This window comes from Scleropages formosus, chromosome 7, assembly GCF_900964775.1.
Source record: "Scleropages formosus chromosome 7, fSclFor1.1, whole genome shotgun sequence".
NCBI lineage: Eukaryota > Metazoa > Chordata > Actinopteri > Osteoglossiformes > Osteoglossidae > Scleropages > Scleropages formosus.
Genome location: NC_041812.1, coordinates 6,140,285 through 6,159,996, shown reverse-complemented (window position 1 = coordinate 6,159,996; position 19,712 = coordinate 6,140,285). Strand labels below are relative to the sequence as shown.

Genomic DNA, 19,712 nt, shown 5'->3' with positions numbered 1-19,712 from the left:
TAACATTAGCTCAGCTGTAAGGTGCAAACACATATAAGGCAACTTCAGCGCCTATAGTGGGGACACATTGTTCCAGGACCCACACCATGTGTCACTTACGCCTTGGATGATCAAGAACCCCTGATACTGTGGGCCACATGCATCGTTTCAAATTCAAACACAATTATTCAGCATAACACAAAACAGAATATCACCTGAGGATTGACCTTCAAAGTATGGCAACAAGCACAGCACTTCAGACTGCAGCTCAAACTGCTATCCATCTGTGTCACACCTCAGCAAAGTGTTAAGGACAGTAGAGGTGTCCACTCTGTGGCCCTCATCCCTTCCCTAAAGACATGAGACGAACACCTGACAAGATATCGCTTCACATTGAGAGCAGGAGTGTAATGAAGAGCTTGGCAAGCTAATGGGGTCCTTGACGAGCTAACAGGGCCCTCAAAAAGCAGCAAGTTGATCGCCACTCACCCCTCCACTCCCCCCCACTGCCATACTGGGTAGGGATCTTGCCTTCGTGCAAATGTGCTGTGCTGCTCCTCTGGATCCTACAACATGAGGTTGCCCCTCATTTTTCTTAAGCTTTTTTTCTTTAAAAAAAAAAAAAAAAAAACACACAAAATTTTGTCTTTTTTTTTTTTATTTGACATCTTGATCCCAGGCTTGGCTGGTACAGATTCTCACCAGCTTGTAACTTGGAACATATCGGTTCAAGACACTGTTACGCATTATGGACACTAATAAATCTCTGAAGACATCTGAGGAACTAAAAATGTTACAAGTGAACTCAACAGTAATGTCAAAGCTATACTACGAGAAGGAAAAGTGCACAATATTAGGAAAACAGCCCAGGGAGCACCAAGCAGACTATCGATCCCACGGAAGGAATGTTTTCATTGCCAGCATTGAGACCTGAGTATGGCACTTAACCATCACTACACAAACACACACTGTTTACTCGGTTGTGTTTTATTTAGCTGATTGCAGCACTGCTTCCATCAAATCCTCAAATTCCTGCTAACGATGGCAGTGAACAGAGCCAAGGAACTGACCAGGCTGGTTAACAGCTTCACTTGGGAAAGAATGGGATTTGAGTGCAATAACATTAATGTGTGAAAACCCACCTGGTGTCTGCAGCTCATTTGGGCAGTGGTTTTTGGAGAGCAAGAAGCAAGATATTTGGGACAGCATCCCACAGAGCAGCAGATTATTGCCCCAGGGCAGCTGGATCCGTAGCCATTACCAAGACCTCATTCACACAGCCTGTAAGATCAACCCAACTGATTCTACTGGTCACAGACTGTTCTTGCAACAGCAGGACATGCGTTCTTAAGCTGCCTGATCCCTTAGAACTCCAACCCCCAAGACAAGGTGGCTGAATGCCCAAAGTTGGTTTTAGAGAAAAACATAGGACTTCAGAGAGACTGAAGTTTGTTTCACCATATAATGTACTAGCTGTATGTGGGTGAAATGACAATAAAGCCTCATTTCCTGTTCAAGTCAAGTCACTTTCATATGCATCTTTCATGACAATGAGCAGTTCTCTCCTCTGTCACCTCAAATTAACCTGGAGGAGGATACTTAAGTGACATGTCCCTGTGAAACCAAACTATGGAAAGGAACTTGGAAGAGGTAATGAGACCACCTAATTGCCTTTCCACTGTTGATCGGGTTTGTAGCACTTACTACTCACAGGGACCAGAGTGCTGTGTAAGAGTAAGAGCATAAACACAGGCATGCAAGAAAGGACAGGGGCGACGTCTCCCCTCAAAGAGGACAGCTGGTGGTGGCAGCCAACTTGAATACGGACCCTGTGCCATGTGGGTCCCTACTGTGGAGTTCGTAACACAAGACATCAATGTAATTTCAAAAATTGCACATATAACCATATTCAGTGCTATCTTTACCATCTCTAAATGAGGTCAGCACATAGTGTAGTGTTTAAAACCACTGCATTGCTCTTAAAGTGATAATGAATTAATGTAAAGTTGCTTTGGAGAAAGCAAAACGCTAAATTAAATACTAAACAAATGGGAGGGAAAAAAAAAAAGTCTTGATACCTGTAAAATAACATGAATGATCATAGGCATTCATAGCTAATATCGGTACATTCCCAGTGTGCGTCTCCCGTACAGGAAAGGAGAAAAAAAAAAAAAAAAAGGACATAAAAAGCATAGCTGATCAATAGCTCAGAAAATTCATATGTACTTGCATCATCATTTTCTGACATATTATGACAGTCTCACAACACATCTGAGTGGGTGGGAGTCAGAAGGGTAACTCAAAGTCATGGGTGGACACAGTCTTCACTGGGAGTTAGTATGGTCAAGCCCTGACTGCGGTGGCAAAGGGATTGCACAGAAGGGCAGAAAACACTTAGCTGAGCAAGGGTGCTACATCTTGTGCCCTGAGTGTACTGGACTCACCGAGGCAGGATGTGAGAATGTGCTGAAGAATGTTTGTACGTGCCACCCAGAATCGACAACACCTCCCTCGCTTTCTCTCACACACACATACACACACACCCCCAACTGCCTCCAGTCCAAAGAACACAGCATTGTTTGAATCTATTCAAAACTCCTAAGAGGCAAGCCAAAGTCCTGAAATAAAATCCTCTGTTGCATTAACAACCGAAGTACCTAAAGAGGCATTTTTAATCTGTCTGGGTGAAGTATCCGAGGATCACACGTGAACCGCACACAAGAACCTCGGTGCCATTTCAACATTGCGTTAATCCGGAGGCCTTCGTAACGTCGGCAACACGGAAAGCAATCGCTTCCTCATGAAAACCAGTCATTTCACACTTCCTGCAGCGAGACCCGGTAGTCACACAGAGGCCTGTCACAATCATAGAAATTCACTGGTTTCACCTTCCCTGTGTTCTCGTCATGCATCCGCAACGCCCACGCCACGGTTCAACTGACTGGTCAAAAAGAGACCTGTGCTCCGTGCCCTTTGTTTGTCTCTTGTGGATAGACAAAAAAAAAAAAAAAAAAAAAAAAAAAATGCCGCCAACTGCATCCACAGATGCACATACGCTCAAAGATTGACACATCCACACTCACATTTATTCATTTAGCAGCTGTTTTTTTTTTTTTCCTCCAAAGCAACTTACAATGTTAAAGTAATTACAATTAAATACATATTTATACAGCTGGGTAATTTTTACTGGAGCAATTTCGGGTAAGTACCTTGTTCAAAGGTACTACAGGCCAGTGTGGGAATCAAACCCGTGACCTTTCTAAGGTAGCAGCTCTAACCACTACACTATCAGCTGCCCCCATAAGCAATTTATTTAGTTACCTCATGCTTTCCTCCAACGCAACTTACAGTGTTAAGCCTTGATCTAACCATTTATACAGCTGGGTCGATTTTCTTGAAGTATTTCATTCAGGGAACTAAGTAGTTTGCTCGGGTCCTAGAGCGGGAGGTGGGATTCAAACCCGGGTCCTGTGAAGGCTATAGCTCGAACCCTGTCACCATCTGCTCTCAAACGTACATGCCAAGTCAGACGCACACAAACACACTACTCTTCCATAGGAAAGAATGTGTGTTTCCTGTGCCAGCAATACACTAACACTGTGACTGTTCTGGATTACACACAAAAAGGACAGTGTCACTTTTAACAGCAACGCGTTTTGGCTCCATTTTTTTTCTCAGTTATATATTCACATTCTGAAACAATTAGGTCCCTCAGAACGCAAAAACATTAAGATAATGCAATATTACGTACGACGTGGAGCGTGAATATGTGAGAGAAAAACCGTAGAAAACGTGTAAGATAAAGTAAACGAAATAAAGTGCAGCGGTTCAGCCGGAAGGTGCCTCAGGCTGAGCCTCAGGTTCTCTAGAGCACAACAGCTCTCTGCTGTTTTATACTCACTTAAAGTTAAATTCTGGGCTTCTCCAATCAATACCGAAAACTCGAACCGTTCTGCCTCACCGGGACCCGAAATTCTTCCAAAGTCGCGGCGAATTCAGGGGGGAAAAAAGCATTAATATCGACTCATTTCAACAAGCTCGGACGAACCGCGGAACCCAACCAACACAGCGGTGAGCAGAGCTCGAGCGCGTCTCGAGACGACGAGAACATCACATCATGCGGGGCCGCTGGCGGGCAGTCGGGCGCGAGCGCGCGTACGTCCGCCTGCAGCCAGAGAGAGGAAAGCGAAGCGGCGGTGTGGCGTTTTACACACACAGAGACACGGTGCGACCACGGCGGTACGGTGGCGGTACGGTGGCGGTACGGTCCCACCCCGGACCCACCGACCGTGGCGTGAGTGGCCGAAACCGGCGTCCGACGTCCAGAGTAGAAGAATCATGAGCGAGCGTCAGGAGCAGAGAAAGCGGAAGTGTCCCGTTCTTACCTTTCTGATAAAAAGTAAACGGCCAGGGATGTCCTCCAGTCACATAGCAGCGCTCCGCATATGGAATCGTCTCTTTTTTGTGTTATTAATATCGCGGCTGTTATTATTTTATGAGGTGCTGACGATCGATCCACGCCGAGATCTTCCCCTTCTGATGCGCGTGAAGGAGGTCCGAGAGCCGCACTCTCACCCTCGGCTCGAAGTCTTCCCCGCGGTCCTAGAGCTCGTCATGTAACGGGCACACTCTACAGTACAGTAAAGTGTACAGTACACACCTGGTAAAAGTACGGTATACTGTATATGCCATTCCCTGTGATTCAAACAATGTTCGCACATGGCAAAACACGATATTAACCCCGCATAAATCAAGAAGCATCCAATGGTAAAAATCAGTGGCAATATACAGCTACTTTTAATTTTATGGTCAAGTTTTATTAAAAACAACCTTGTTGACAATGGATGATGGATGGATCATGTATAGCTTTTGACGCATTTTGCATCATCTGGGTATTTTACTGCAGTAATTCAGGCTACGTATCTTGCTCAAGAGTAGTATTACAGCAGTAGTGGGGACTCAAATCAGCAATCTCCAGCCAGGTCACAAATCCATATCCTTAACCGTTACACAAAGACAATAATGTAACGAAGTGACACTGTCCTCTACAACAGGAGAGTAGGTTTTCCACCTGTAATCGGTACTGCTTATGTTTTTATCAAGGCTGCTCATCGTACCACGTCACACCACAGTTAGGGTTCACACAGTTCTTGCTTCTACATCCACTGTTAATGCTTTCCTTCTATTCTCAGTAAGCAGCTGTCCAGTGGAGCGGTGCTGTGTTTCAGAGCCCATCCCGGAAGCGCGGGGCACCAGACAAGGACCGATGCTCCCTGGTCAGGACACTAGTCTATTACAGGGTAGCCACACACCCTCAATCTCACACACAAATGCCACAGGCGATTCTGAGTCACCAATACACCTGAAACATTTCCATTTATTCATTTAGCAGACGTTTTTCTCCAAAGTGATGTACATCTCAGAGAAATACAATGTGTGCATCGCATTAGGAGAGGGACATAGTTGCAGACAGGTGATTAAGTAAACAGTTTCCTTCCACTGCGCCGATGTTGATCGCACAAGTAGGCGTATAAAACTCAGAACAGATGAATCCTGATCACCTTCCTACAATTTTTTTTTTTTTAAGGTTCACAACATTTGCATACAGTACAGGAGTAGCGGCTGTGTAGAGGCTTATCTGGGCACGATCATAAAGTTGTGGTACATGAACATTTACAAAACTACAAGACTACAAGAACATGGGGAGAGCTGAACTGAGCTGGACTCGAAGCCACAGCCCAGGAGACGTGAGGCACCAGCAGTACCTACTGTGCCACCCAGTGTAATAAATGCTTTAGAGTATTTAAAAATTACACCGTCCCTTCACTATTAGAGGTTGCTCTTGCGTAAATGACTTTTCCAAAAGCAGACGATTACGCACGTTGGATTATATTTGCTCATTTCTCATGTGAGAACCTGAACACGGGAGGTACGCTGTGAATTCTCAACGATTCCTTTCACAAAGTTACAAAAAACAGTTCCAGACTTCTGGCAAAACTGTCCTCCTCATATTCTCTCATTCCTCAAAGGTCCGTGTCATGAAGTCATGCCGCTGATGTCATGGCTCTTGAGAGTCATCGTTTTGGCATCGGTTCCTTTAAAATCTGAGGGATCTGACACTCCTGAAAAAGACATTTTAGGTAATCTGAAGCCAGCATATCACATTTCAGAGCGGGTATGGCTGGTATTCTCCTCTGGGCTTCATTCGGGTCATCTGGGCAAGTGCGAAGGGGGGTTGCGCCCACTTCGTACCCTGTGATTAAGTGGTGGTGGCAGGCGAGGTTTATCATTCCAGCAGTGAGCAGCATACCTTGGCTAACACAGGCAAGACAGATGACGGTAAAACTCAGTCTTTTTCACTTCATCAGCAATAAGGTCAGGAGTCTAGATGTTTCCTGGTTGTACAACTGAAAGGACTCCCTCGAGTCCAATCGGAGAAATAAGGTGTGCGTGTGTCTCGGGGGCTTAAGATGACTGCAGGTGTGTGTGAGAGGGTGAGACTGACAGAGACCAGTCAGGACAGAGGAGAATAGAAATGTGTGTGTTTCTGTGTGTATGAGAGATGCGCTGGGTCCGTGTGTGTTTGCACACACCGGCATTACTTCTCGGTCCCAGGCAGTAGAATTCAAACTATTTGTGTTGCTCCCGGCAACAGATGTGTCTTGCAGTCTGAAACCCACATGAAACAAATATTACACCCCTGGAGCGTACAGCTTCTGGAAATGTTAAAAACCTGTTTTGCTGCACAGAGCAAAGCATTATTTAATTTATTTTTGTATTTCGGGGTAGGGTTTCCTTTGAGAAATGACGATGACGACAAATACCATTCATATTTTTGTTACTTTATCAATTTGTATATATGAAGGTGTACTGTCTATGTATGTTTATTTGAATGCATTTGTCATTTTGCCTGTACTCCGCATACATCTGGTGATCCCAATAAACAGCGAGTCCCCTACTTTTGGCCAGGATCCATCAACTATCAACTTCCATCAACAACTTTATAAGGAAAAGTGCATAAGAATCTGAAATAAAAATTAAAGCAGAATTGTGAAGGTTGAACGTACGGGTCATAACCAACATTAAACCGTCATTAAAACCCTTGCGGCTACACGTAAATGTCCGAGAAATGAAAAACTACATGATGTTGCTCAATTTAGACGCAACGGAAGAGAAAGTACATTGTTATGTCCTCGTCTACAGCAACTGTCACTCCAATACACCCGGCATGCAAAACCGACTCTCACCAGTAAATTATTCCATTTGTGGTTTCAACACCACCTTTTCACAACAGCAATGGTCCCACTTCACTTAGCAGCCAGTATGAAAGGGCGGCTAAAACAGCTCGGAGATTTGGAGAACAAAACAATCTGTCACATTAAACCATAAATGGCATCCAAAAACTGGGGATTTGAGACTAAGAAAATATTCACCATTTAACTTTTTCCTTGAGGAAATAAAGTCGCAAAGCGTTTGGCAGGAGCTCATCTTCTCCTCATATACACACTGAAACTGAATTTATGGTTTTACTTTAACATCCTTGAAATCCATTACGTTCATTTTAAATTATACTTTTTTAAATTAGACATATACACATTGACAAGGAATTTGGGCAAAATCTGATATGAATTAAATAAAGTTTGGGGTCTGATTCCATGATTAACATCATCATTTGCAGGCTGATGCCGTTCTTTGTATTCATCACCGAGATGGGGATATTAATCAAATAAATGACTATTAGCCTTCACTTTCCACACTTAATTGTAATTTTAGATGAACTAATTTCATTTCAGTTCATCCAACATCCACCATGTCTTACTACCAGTGGTCACCACCTGGCTAAATGACTAAAGGAGTCTGTAGGGATAAGCACCGAGTGCTGCTAGGCAGGAACGTGCCACGAACCATGGTACCGACTAAGGTGCCACACAAGGAGAAAAGTCCTGACCCAGCTACTCGTGGCAGAGACCAGAGATCAACAACATGGGACTTAAAATCGGACCCACTGGTTATAATTCTATGCAACCTCTATATTGCTTTATTCCACTGATTTTTTTTTTTTTTTTTTTTTATTAATTGTCCTCAGCATACCAGCTGGCGATATTCACTCATTTCTTACCAATGGGTGCAGCTGGTAGCATAGTGGTTAGAGCCACTGCCTTTAGGTCTTCTACTACTACTACTACCGCTGCTGTACCCTTCAGCAAAGAATTTGTCCTAAGAAATTGCTCCAGTAAAAATTACCCAGCTGTATAAATGGGTAAATTACTGTATGTCCCTTAGGAGAAAAGCATCAGCTAAATGAATAAATGTAAACGTAATACCTGCTTGTCAAGTACAGTGTCACTGTGGTCCAGAGCGTATACCACAAACACAGGCTGTGAGGGAGGGTGCGAGGCAGGGTGCATCCCGGACAAGTCGCCAGCCCATCACTCACATATCCACCGAGAGGAGAACCACATGAGCAGCGGGAGAACATGTAAACTCCAACAGACCGAGTTGGATTTGAACCAACACCCAAATGCACTGCCCCAGAGCTCTCCAGTGCCACTGTGAGCTGGCTGTATGCATCAGACTCCAGTTATCGTTCAGCCCAACTTCTCACAGAGAAGAGCTTCCCTGGGATGAACTGCTCTCCTCAACACAGAGAGGATCACAAAGGCGAGAAAGAGCCCGGTCACATTTTCATGCTCGGTTGTACAATGCCTTCAAACGTCACCACCGGTGCCTTAGTTCATCAAACGCTCTTAGAAGTTCACACTTAAATGCAAAAAAAAAAAAAAAAAACCATCAACGTGCCATCCTGTAGGCCCTCGTGCAAAGCTTGTTTGGGTTCTGTGCGTTGTAAAGAGAAAGAGGCAGCCGGGTGTTAGACGCAACAAAGAGCAACGTACGCTTGTTTGCGACACCTGTGTCTACAGAAATAAGACAAACATTTGTATTACAGAACCCCGAGTCCAGCCAGGTCTGTTTATTCTGCCTGAAATAAGACCCAGATCCAAATGTCCCTTTTTTAACACCAAACCTTAAATATAAGAGGTAAAGTGACAGATGTCAGAGCTGATACGACACGGTGTCTCCAGCAGCACAGCTCTTGCTCAGAGCACCTTTCCTGGAGGACCAGCAGCATCAAGGTTAATGAAGTCAACGAACTGCACCAAAGTAATTTTACCACTGCACAGGTCCTCTTTCACAAAGTAATTTAACCATGTTCTTATACTCCTAAATTATTAAATGCTCATTTAGAATTATGGAATTTTGTACAAAGTGTCAGTAGATGCGAACCGTTGATGGCAACGCCTCTCCTTCTGTGGAGTCCCGTCACGAGGCTTTGGCGAGACTGGAAACTGGCCTCACAAGAACATCTAAAAGAGGCCAAATGTACACCCAATTATTCATCTCACAACCAAAAGACGTGGTGCTTCAGCACATTCTGAAGGCACCCACACACATCACTTCCTTCTCTTGCAGCTTTGGACGAGAACATCTTGGGGGCAGCAGGGGTTTGCCTGAGGAGGTGGGTGAGGTCGGAGATCTAATCGTTAGGACTTAAACCTGAGACAGGTCACCACTGCTGCCTCAAGGCCATAGCTTTGGTGAAACTGTAGGCTTTTCAGAACCAAGTGAAGCATGGTTCTTTGGTTCCGACCTAAGGGGATCATGCGATTTATGCGGACCCATCTCCTCAGTTCAGCTGAATTTGGAAGGGCGCCATCACATTAGTTCCTACCAAAAGTCCAAGTATGGAAAAGAACTGCCTTACACACACATTCAGATGTCATCGGGCTGAATCGGACAATATGACAACATCGGTGTTAATTGGACCCCATAACCATCCGAAAACGGAGATCTGTTAGTGCGGCAAAAGCCAGGACTGCAGGGCCATTCCACGTTGATCTCCTACACCTGAGCTCTGGAAAAGGGAACGTAAAACTCCGAACGCATCCCTGACTTAAGAGCTCTGCTAAGAAAATTAACTGTGACAAGCAATTAAGTCAACGACACGAGCTGATAAACAGCAGTCATACATTCATAGTCCATAACAGTATTTTTCATTTCAAGGAGGCTGAAGGCTTTGCGCCATCCCAGAGCGAGCAGTGAACGCTCTTTGGGTTCAGCTGTGATCATATAAGAGGATTTTGCAGAATAAATAACCACTCAGACTTTGCACCGGCGGGTGCCTGCACTTACCGAATTCTTGAGAACTGTTTACGTTATGGTTCAGCGGGCTGCGATCCAGGTTCTCGAGATGCTTTTACACATCTACCTACACAAGATGGACCATTTCCATAAAAGCTGCTCGGCAAAGCATTAATTTCATTGCCAGGTGAGGAAAAAGAAGTCAAAGTCATGGTCAGCGTTCACTGCAGCCCAACTTTAGCGCGCGTGCGCACACACACCCAACACGACAAGTTTCATATAGCTTCCTTTGAAATTTAACACCAAGCTTCAATGTTCTGTAAGACAAAAGATTGGAAAAAATGCATTTGATAAATCATAAGGTGGCACAGTGCTTAGAGTCATCATCTTGCACAAAAGACCCAGGTTCAAATCCCACCTCCTGCTGTAATTGCCTTGATCAAGGTACTTGCCCTGAACTGCTGCAGTGAAGGAAAAAAAAAATGACCTAGCTGTATAAATTGGTAAATAATTGTAAGTAGTACAGTGTACAAACCTAACAAGCTGTAAGTCGCTTTGGACTAATGTGTCAGTTAAATTAATATAGAACGAACAATTCCTAGGAAATTGAATACTTTGCTTTTTTTTTTTTTTTTTTTTTTTTTTTTTAAATGTCCATGAAAGTCATCTAACACACAAAGAGCTCTGGGTAACCACCACAGTTACCCAGAGCTGTGTGTGTGTGTGTGTGTGTTAGATGACAGTTTGACTGGTAGCTCATGCAACCGCTTCAGCAGTTGTGCTGCCTGCTGCGACGCCGACGTTACCCAGAGCCAACGTGCAGAATGCCTGCCTTAGGCATGTCCATGCAAGCGTGTTCGAACGTCCGCGTTTCTGGGGAAAGAGGCATTTCTGTGCACGAGCGCGAATGTGCGCCACAGCACTGGATGCAAGGTGGGAGAGGCACTTGAGCCCCAAAACACCACCTCCTCCCCCACCTAACCAACCTCGCAATATGCAAAAGCATGTGTGGAGGGAAAAAGAAAAAAAGAAATGCAAATCAATTATAACCACTTCTGCCTATGAATTCCACTGGGCTTAAAGTGCGTTCATTAAACCGGGCACTTATTAAGGAAACAATGGGGAAAACGACCCGAGTACGACGGCCTCGCGACTATTTCAATTTTCAAATTCGCTGACATGAATTAGGTTTAAATTTTTGCCTTCTCTCCCAAAACAGATTGGATGGGGACACAGATGGTGCACTGCAACACTTGGGCAAGCGAGAAATTAAATTCCCAGAGGACAGCGTCAACTACAAAGCTGTGTGTGTGTGTGTGTGTGTGTGTGTGTGTGTGTGTGTGTGTGTGTGTGTGTGAGTGTGAGTGTGAGTGTGAGTGTGTGAGAGAGAGAGAGAGAGAGACCTCCAAAGAAGCACTAGAGAGTAGCTCGTGGACAACATATGACCCAGAGGCCTTCCAGCGCTCACTTCCCTTTCGGAAAGGCCACAGCTTCGCTTTCAGTTATAGCCCTGTAATTCCCCATCCGAGAGCCACGTCATGTTTCTCTTTTACTGCCCAGCATCGGCCATCACATTATGTACCGGCACGTTTCATTTCACCGCAACTACCACAACAGTTTTTTTAAAAAAAAATTAAAAAAAAAAAAAAAAAAAAAAAAAAAAAAAAAACACAACACCTTCCCATAAATCCTTTGCCTTAACCTATTAATGGGTGAACTTGTCACTTAGCAGCTGCTGCTGCTTGTCCTTCCAGCGCCTGGTTCTGACCACATGGAATCTGCAAGTTCCTCCCACATTTTAAAAACATGCTCTTCAGGTGTTTTGGTGACCACAGATTGTCCTCTGGCCACGTGAGACTGTCCCCACTGTCCCTTCTCCTGACACACTGTGCCTTTCAACCTTATGTGAGGATGAGTCAAAAAATACATTTATTCATTTAGCTGACACTTTCATCCAAAGCAGCTTACAACTATTTACACAGCTGGATAATTTTACTGGAGCAGTTTAGGGTAAGTACTTTGCTCAGCGGTACTACGGCCAGAGGTGGTAATCAAACCTGTGACCTTTGAGTCCAAAGGCAGTGGCTCTAACCACTACAGTACCAGGTGTCGCAGGTGAAGTATCTGCAAAAGTCTTGAATTTTTATATATTAAAAAAAAAAAAAAAAAAATCTGATTCCTGCACATACTTGTTGAGTAGCCTTCATACAGTCTGTTTTGGTTCTATTAGCAATTGCAGTCGAGGCTGCCGTCTTGCAATCTGAAGGTCTCTGGTTCGAGTCGTGCTCCTGATGTTATACCCTTGAGCATTGTATTCACCCTGAAAGGATACAGCAAGATTACCCAGCTGTATTACTAGGTAGATCAATGTAAAACGAAGTAACTTTGAAAGATGCCTTTTGGACAAAGGAGTCAGATTGAAGTTGCGCTTGATTCTGCAAAGAGAGTCAACTGCAAGGCACAGTGTTTTTTCATTGCATATAGTATTTAAAACTGAAAACGTAAGCAATCTAGTATTAATATTTCAGTTTATGATGCCAGACCCCGTAAGTCTCCAGTTTCCCCGGATTTTAAATTTGCTGATATCCAGGTTCTCAGAAAAACTGACTGAAGGGGGAAGAAAAAAAAAAAAAAAAAGATGCAAATGCAAGTTCTGCAAAATAAATTAAGAAACACAATCATTGAAGCAAAAGCTTTGTATCTGCAGGGTGCGAAAGAGGAAATGGCATGTTCTGCATGCTCTGTATGAAAAACAGGCGTGCCTTAACAAGAAGGAAGTATGAGAAGGAGCCGTTTTGGGTGCTTCTCTCAGAACTCACAGCACCGAGGGCCACATGCATCGCTGACAGAGGCGGCCCATTCGTTCAGGATTCATTAGCTTCAGGCAAAAAAATTCACTACAAATATGTGGTTCATACAAGCGTTTGTCCTTCCTGCACTACGAAAGCGATCATACAACCTGCACGATATTTCAGCGTAAAGAGAATTTGTCGCCCTTTCGCAACTTCTTGAGTAGCACTACATGACCACCTCTATTCATTCACCTTTTGCCCTTGTTTTATACATCTGTACGTATTTCTCTTCTCTGGATGGACTTATTCTGTCTCTATGCAGCTGTGACTCCATTCTGTTGTTAATTAAAGGATAAGATTAATACCAGGTTAAGGTTACTACAGGTGACTTATAGGGTTACCGTTCGCACTGGGTAAAGATTAGCACAGGTTAACCATTAATACTGTGTTAAAGTTAGTATAGGATTACCACTAGTACTATGGTAAGGTTAGTACAGGGTTACCATTAATATACTATGTTAGAGTTGGTACAGGGTTACCATTAATACTGTGTTAAAGTTAGTACAGGATTACCACTAGTACTATGGTAAGGTTAGTACAGGGTTACCACTAATATTACTGTGTTAAAGTTAGTACAGGGTTAGGGTTATGGTAAGGTTAGTACTGGGTTAGCGTCAGTTCAGGGTAGGGGATAGAATTGTTCACGTGCTGTGCCCCTCGAACCCGCAACCTGCGAGCACCGGGCCGGAAACGAGGCACGAGGAGCTGTGAAAGAGCTAAAGAAACGCGAGCGCTCAAGTTGAGTTGAGAAACAGCACCAGGTGAGCAGCGAGTCCACCACAGCAGCACAATTCGGACTTTAGCAGGTAGAGAACGACAGCAGTGAGACTATATTTGCAAATACGATGTTTCCAATGTGCCAAATAATCATGTACGAAGTAAGTCGGACATAAAGAAACAAGAGAAGTGTGTGGTGGAAGAGACTGATTAGACTCTTGAGTCTGAGTGACTCCCGACGCGTTTCGAAAGCAGCTCTTCTCTGCTCTCGGATTCCCTCAAACCCCGTTCACTCGTCTCCTTTGAAACTCTACACTATTATTGTTCTTATTAACGTTATTATTATGTCGCTATAAATTAATTACTTCTCATTCTCACTCCATCCATCGTTCGCTCGCTTGGCGTTCAGCTCCACAGCGTCGCGCGCAGCCGCGAGACCCTCGCGCCGCCTCGCCGCTTCCGTGTGGCACGCGCAGCGGCACGTCGGAAGGGATTTTCGGACGGCGATATTATAATAAATACGGTAATGTAGGACAGACGTACCTTTGGGGCTTTTTTGGACGGATGGATCGCTGGAAGTCTTCGCACGCGGACACACAGTCAGACACGCTCGCCGCCGCGCTGCTCTGCGCGCTCCCGCTCCGCAGTTTCCGGGTCTGGTTTTTTTTTTTTTTTTTTTTTTTTTTTTTTTCCCCCCTCTATATAAATAGAAAAACGTCATTGTACGTCTCGTGCAGGTTCAGACACGGCTTTGCACCCGAGCAGAGGGCCGGACTTTAACTATAAAAGGCATGGCTGTGGCGCGGCGCGCGAGGCCCGCCGGGGGTGAATGTTGCGCTCCGGCGGCAGGAGCCGATCATCCATATCGATGAAGAGGAAATCCGATCGATTCTCAATAAAAATAGTCTCCTTCCTTCGGGGGGCGTGGTCTTCTAGAATGACCTACCCTGGCCTTTGCTAATTCATTACACTTTTTTTATTAGACAAAAAAAAAATGAGTCACTGGGCAAAGATTTTATAAGACAACAGTTTAACTACTTTACACTCAGAATCCATTTAAATACCATAAAACTTCTATTTCTGGTTTGACAATGAGAAGAAATATGATTCTTAGCACTTGATAGGACAGCTGGGAGTTTTGTGGTTAAAGCTGCTGCCTTTGAACCTGAAGGTTACAGGTTCAAATCTCACCTCTGGCTGCAGTATTTACCTAAAAATTACCTAGCTGTACAAATGAGTAAGTAATAGTATGTAGTTCAACACTGTAAGTCACTTTGGAGAAAAGTGTTGGTGGAAATGTGCTTTAATTGAAGCAGGGTACTGGCACATGTCATGGGTAAATCTATTCTGTGCAAAACAGCTTATACTGCGGGAAGCTAAGTGATAACAGTGTGGGTTTGTGGTACTTGCTGATATCTCTTTGGCTGTTTAGAACTGGGCCAACATTTCCACCCAGTGCAGTAGCCAATAATGGAAAAGAGAGGAGTGCTGCTCTCACCATGGTACACCTGGGAGGCGGGGGGTATTGGATGACTGAAGACAAAGAATGTGCCGTGAGACGCATAACGGCTCCTCGTTCCAAGTTTGCGCTGAGATTTGTGCCAAGACTCTTGCAGTAAACCCATGCGTGGCGCACGCCATGTGTGATCGGCGCCTGTGCCGCCGAGGGCCGCCAAATGGGAACTTCCATGTGGAGTTGAGCAGACGCAGCAGGACGAGTGATTGATTTCACACGTTTCCAGGGCCTGGCTGGTCGTTCATTGTCAGGCGGCATCAGCTCTCAAGTCCGACTTGAAGCACTTTTTACCGCGTTGTTCATAACAAGACGGGTATCTTTTTCCTCAATTCCTCGTATGGAAGTGAAATTCACTTTTTTTGAGAAGCTGTATTGGCTGCGCTTTGCATGTGTTCCTGGAAAGCAAGTCTTTTTGTTCGCTTAAGTATGCCTTGCTTTAATCCCCTTCTTCATCCTAGAGTGTTCCACCGTTCTTATTTTCTCATCTAAAATGGCTCCGTGAAGGTGGTGCGCACATGCCTGAAAGGCCACACCAGCACCACTGGGAAGTAACCCCAGGTGACACCATGCTCTCCCACACCTGTTGGAACTAGATCCTGCAGTGGGAAGAGCAGCTGAGAAGATTCTCCAATCTTACAAACCCTTGCACTGTGCGGACACAACCTGTGCAGCGCACTCCAAAATGAGGGTTCTGCAAGCTCTTTATCTCAAAGGGTACTACAGTTACCATAGACGCTACAGTAGATTCTTTGAAGATGCCTGGATCTTAGCGCAGTAATACTAGGAGATGGATTTGATCTCAGCCAGCTGAAGCACACAAGCACTCCATTGTAGTTCTGATTTATTCCTTCTGGAATGTGGTGGAGCTCTTTCCCTGCTTCAGCACAGGGGACGCGCTATTTCTGAATTCGGAGAAATCCGGCTTTAGAGCTTCTTCGGCGATGACCACCACTGATTTAAATGCATGTAACCATTTATATGGGTGGAGCTTGGATGAAATCAAGTCGGAAACCTCACTGGAAGCACCAGCTGAGGTCGTCAATCTTCAGGTATGTCACACATTGGTTGTCTTCTCTTGTAAAGACTAATGTTCAGATGAAGAGGAGGATAGCCAATAGTCAGATGGATGGACTAAATGACAGTGGCACTGGACACACCCCTAAGACATTAAGGGCACAGAGCCTTCTGGAGGTGATGTGTACTCCTGGGTGGAGCTCAATACTAACCCTTGACCTGAACTTACAGTGCTTTGAAATGTCAAAGACCCACTCAAAGCACTGGACACCAGTGACTGAAAATTCTGATATTTAGGTAAATGTCCCCCAGATACCAACATGACCAAGAATTACAATGTATTGTGTTGGCAACGTTCCCACTTGGGAGTCATTAGACGGACGGATGTGAACGGAGGAGCGTGGAAAGTGAGAGAACTATTAATTTTTTGCTGCATTAGTAAAAAGACAGTTCAACATTCCATTTTACAACATAAAACCTTTATTAATTGACTGTACGGAATAAAGGGATGAAATTCCTTCCTGACAATCCTATTCAGAGCTATTGGAAATGAGCAGATGATAGTTAAACAAAATCTGTTTTACATCTAAGTCCAGTTCTTTCACAATTAAACATGTAAAAAATAAAAACTGCAATGCCATTTAAAAGCATATCCAGAGCCATTAAGAAGGTAATGACATTTTTCCTTTGTAACAAGTTTACATGAAACAGATTCAACAGGCAAGTGTATTATTACCCCAGCGCTCTCCTGACATCCCTGCCTTTGACTGCCTCGCTTGTAAATCCTGGATGAAATAAATATTCATTAAACAACAATCGCACTCCATTGCTTTTGTCACTATTCCTAACTATTTATGCAGGCCAGGCTTACACATACACAAAAAAACTGCAAAACTGGAGAATAACTTGTCAAGTACTGAGTGGTATCTTTTTTTTCCCCCCTCTGTTATAGAATATCACAATAATTCTTGCACAAATAATGCTTGGAGGTATAATGTGCAAGATGTTACAACTACTAGACAAATCACACCCTACATACAAATATGTTCATTTTAATACTCAGAAAAGTGAATTATCATTCACTTTCAAATTTATGCAGGTATACATGGCTGTATATACATAGTCATAAACACTGGGTATATGTATGTATATACGGTATACACTATTTCTATAAACTGTATGACTATGCAGAAATAAGTTTAAGCATTAAAATACCACAGAGCATGAACATGAAAAATAACACAAAAGCATTCACAAAGTAATATGTCTTGCTAATACATCATCTTGCTCATCCTTTAGTACTCCTTTGCGCAGTTAAATGAAAAGACTCCCAAGGTGCTGTGTGATTAAGGCTCCTCTTAATACCTTTGTCATGGTTAAATTTCACTTTAAGAAAAGCATGGAGGAAAAAACACACATATTACAATATCTATGAGACTGAAATGGCCCTGACCTTAAGTAGGAGTGCTGGTAAAATCTACCATCAGTGTGCGTGTGTAACAAGCTGGCCGTGAAACTGGTACGTGGGCAGTCGGATGGTCTCACCGGAGAAAGGGGGCGTCACTCACCCGGTCCGGGGGCGGTGGGGGGACGCCGGCTGCCGGCGCACTGATCCCGAAGCCTTCGTCTAATACATCAGGCTAGAACTCACAAAAGCAAAACGGCAAGAGCCAGGCAGCACCATTTCTGCTCTCGACCTGCTACTAAACTCCTGGAAAGCTGGACGGGAGGAACGGGACGTGTAATGCAGCAGGTCAGCTACCGCCTTGGGAAGCAGGCTTGTATGGAAGGGGCGGTTCTACTACGCATCTGGCAGAGTGCGGAGGGAAACAGTGGTTTCAGAGTGCAATTTCCACACAACAGAGATCCCAGCTGCCAGACTCTTTCTTAAGCTCAACAGAAGCTCAAGAGTCACCAAAGGTCACGTACATGCACACGCTGACTAGTTTAATGAATACATATTTCATCCTCTTGACACTTTTTCCACTGACCTCTGCAACATTTAACAACTCTCTGAACATTTCCTTCATTGCCCCAATCCAGCATGGCCCTCGAGGACAGAAATGAAGGTGCACAGACCGATCACTCCTTCATGTTACTGCCTTTTCCGGTCCTTTGTTGTTCACAAGAAAATATGAGATGATATTGTTATTAAAACAGTCAAGCTAATATGGAGAGAATTAGAATAAAACTGCCTAAGTTCCATTTGCAGGCAGGGTAAGTATGTGCGCCCACATGTATATGTATGTACATAAACCCTTACACACATATACGCATGTATGTGTGCGCACACATGGGTATATGTAGGTAGATACATTATACATTTACATGTACCTACATATATACATACATACATACATATATGTAGTCACAGACATACAAAGTAAGTGCTAGATTTCAACGATGGCTACAGCAAACCCAGTAAGGCATGCCAAGTTCCAAGGCTTGATAATACTGGTAAAGGCAGGATAACACGATTTATTTACAATACACAATGTACTTCACACCTTTGGTGAGGTGAGCCTGTGCAAGATTCTTCCTTCGTTCCGTTTAATCTCTAGATGTGACAGCAGCTATTTACAGGAGCGACGCCTGCAGCCTCGCGAGTGGAAGAAAGGGGTGGATCTTGTGCTTGGGGGGTGGGGTTGCAGGGTGGGGGAGGGACCAGGAACCTCGGCCCCCCCGTCATCAGTCAGAAAGAACGTGCACAAAAGACATGGGGAAGACACCCTTCCTCTCGGGCTGACCTTCAATGTGCCCAATCTGAAAGGGAAAATGATGGATGAGCAAAAATATGATTATCGTAAAAAATGTATGTGCTGTCATTAACAGCAAAAAGCCCCAGGGGCATTAAGCATAGCAGCATAGTGGTTAAAGCTGCTGCCTTTGGATCCAAATGTTGCAGGTTCAAATCCCACCACCAGCTGTAGTACCCTTGAGCAAGATCCTCACCCTGAAATACTCCAGTAAAATTACCCAGATGTAGAATTATTCACCCATTTATAAGTAGTTTAACATAAGTCGCTTTGCAAAAAGGGATCAGATGAATGTAAATCCCTCCCCGAATTATGCTTAAAAGTTTTCCACCAGATACTCTGAGGAGCTGAACTGACAGCTGAAGAAATCTGACAGTCACTACAGCAAAGGCATCACTTGCTGTCAGAGGCCGATCCTAAATTTAAGCCGGGATGTAGGCAGAACATTAGGATGAATTATTACTACTATTATTATTTTGTTGGTTCATCAACACGTCAGCCAGTATTTCCCTGCGGTTTATATCTGCAATGCTTAGGAGCTGAAATTTCCCTCTCCAACACATGGGCCCTGGTCACACAGAAAGTCAGTTTCACTGTGGCTTTGGTTATGAAATCCAAGGCCTTTCAGTTGCCCTTTATTACGCAAAACATTTGAAGGGACCACATCAAACCATCGACCAGAACAGATGAGTAAACTGTTTGCAGCACTTCTTATATGATGGAAGCGACTTCTACTCT

At 44.1% G+C, this 19,712-nt stretch overlaps 2 protein-coding genes across 9 annotated transcripts in view; both read right to left on the bottom strand.

The window, feature by feature from the left end:
* The window catches only part of fam49ba (family with sequence similarity 49 member Ba), a 45,701-nt gene extending 31,365 nt beyond the window's left edge, over nucleotides 1–14,336 (bottom strand). The window contains exon 1 of one of the 3 annotated variants that reach the window (XM_018757820.2): nucleotides 14,232–14,336. The gene's annotated coding sequence lies outside the window, so the exon portion shown is untranslated. Of the gene's footprint in view, nucleotides 1–4,364; nucleotides 4,572–14,231 lie in introns of those variants that run through there. The other 2 variants (XM_018757818.2, XM_018757817.2) reach the window with 2 other exon arrangements.
* Nucleotides 14,337–16,675: 2,339 nt separating this feature from the next.
* The window catches only part of asap1a (ArfGAP with SH3 domain, ankyrin repeat and PH domain 1a), an 89,896-nt gene continuing 86,859 nt past the window's right edge, over nucleotides 16,676–19,712 (bottom strand). For all 6 annotated transcript variants that reach the window (XM_018757757.1, XM_018757756.1, XM_018757758.2 and 3 more), the window contains one exon: nucleotides 16,676–18,981. In XM_018757757.1, the coding sequence (XP_018613273.1) occupies nucleotides 18,907–18,981 (75 nt within the window). In that variant the 3' untranslated portion in view covers nucleotides 16,676–18,906. The remainder of the gene's footprint in view (nucleotides 18,982–19,712) is intronic.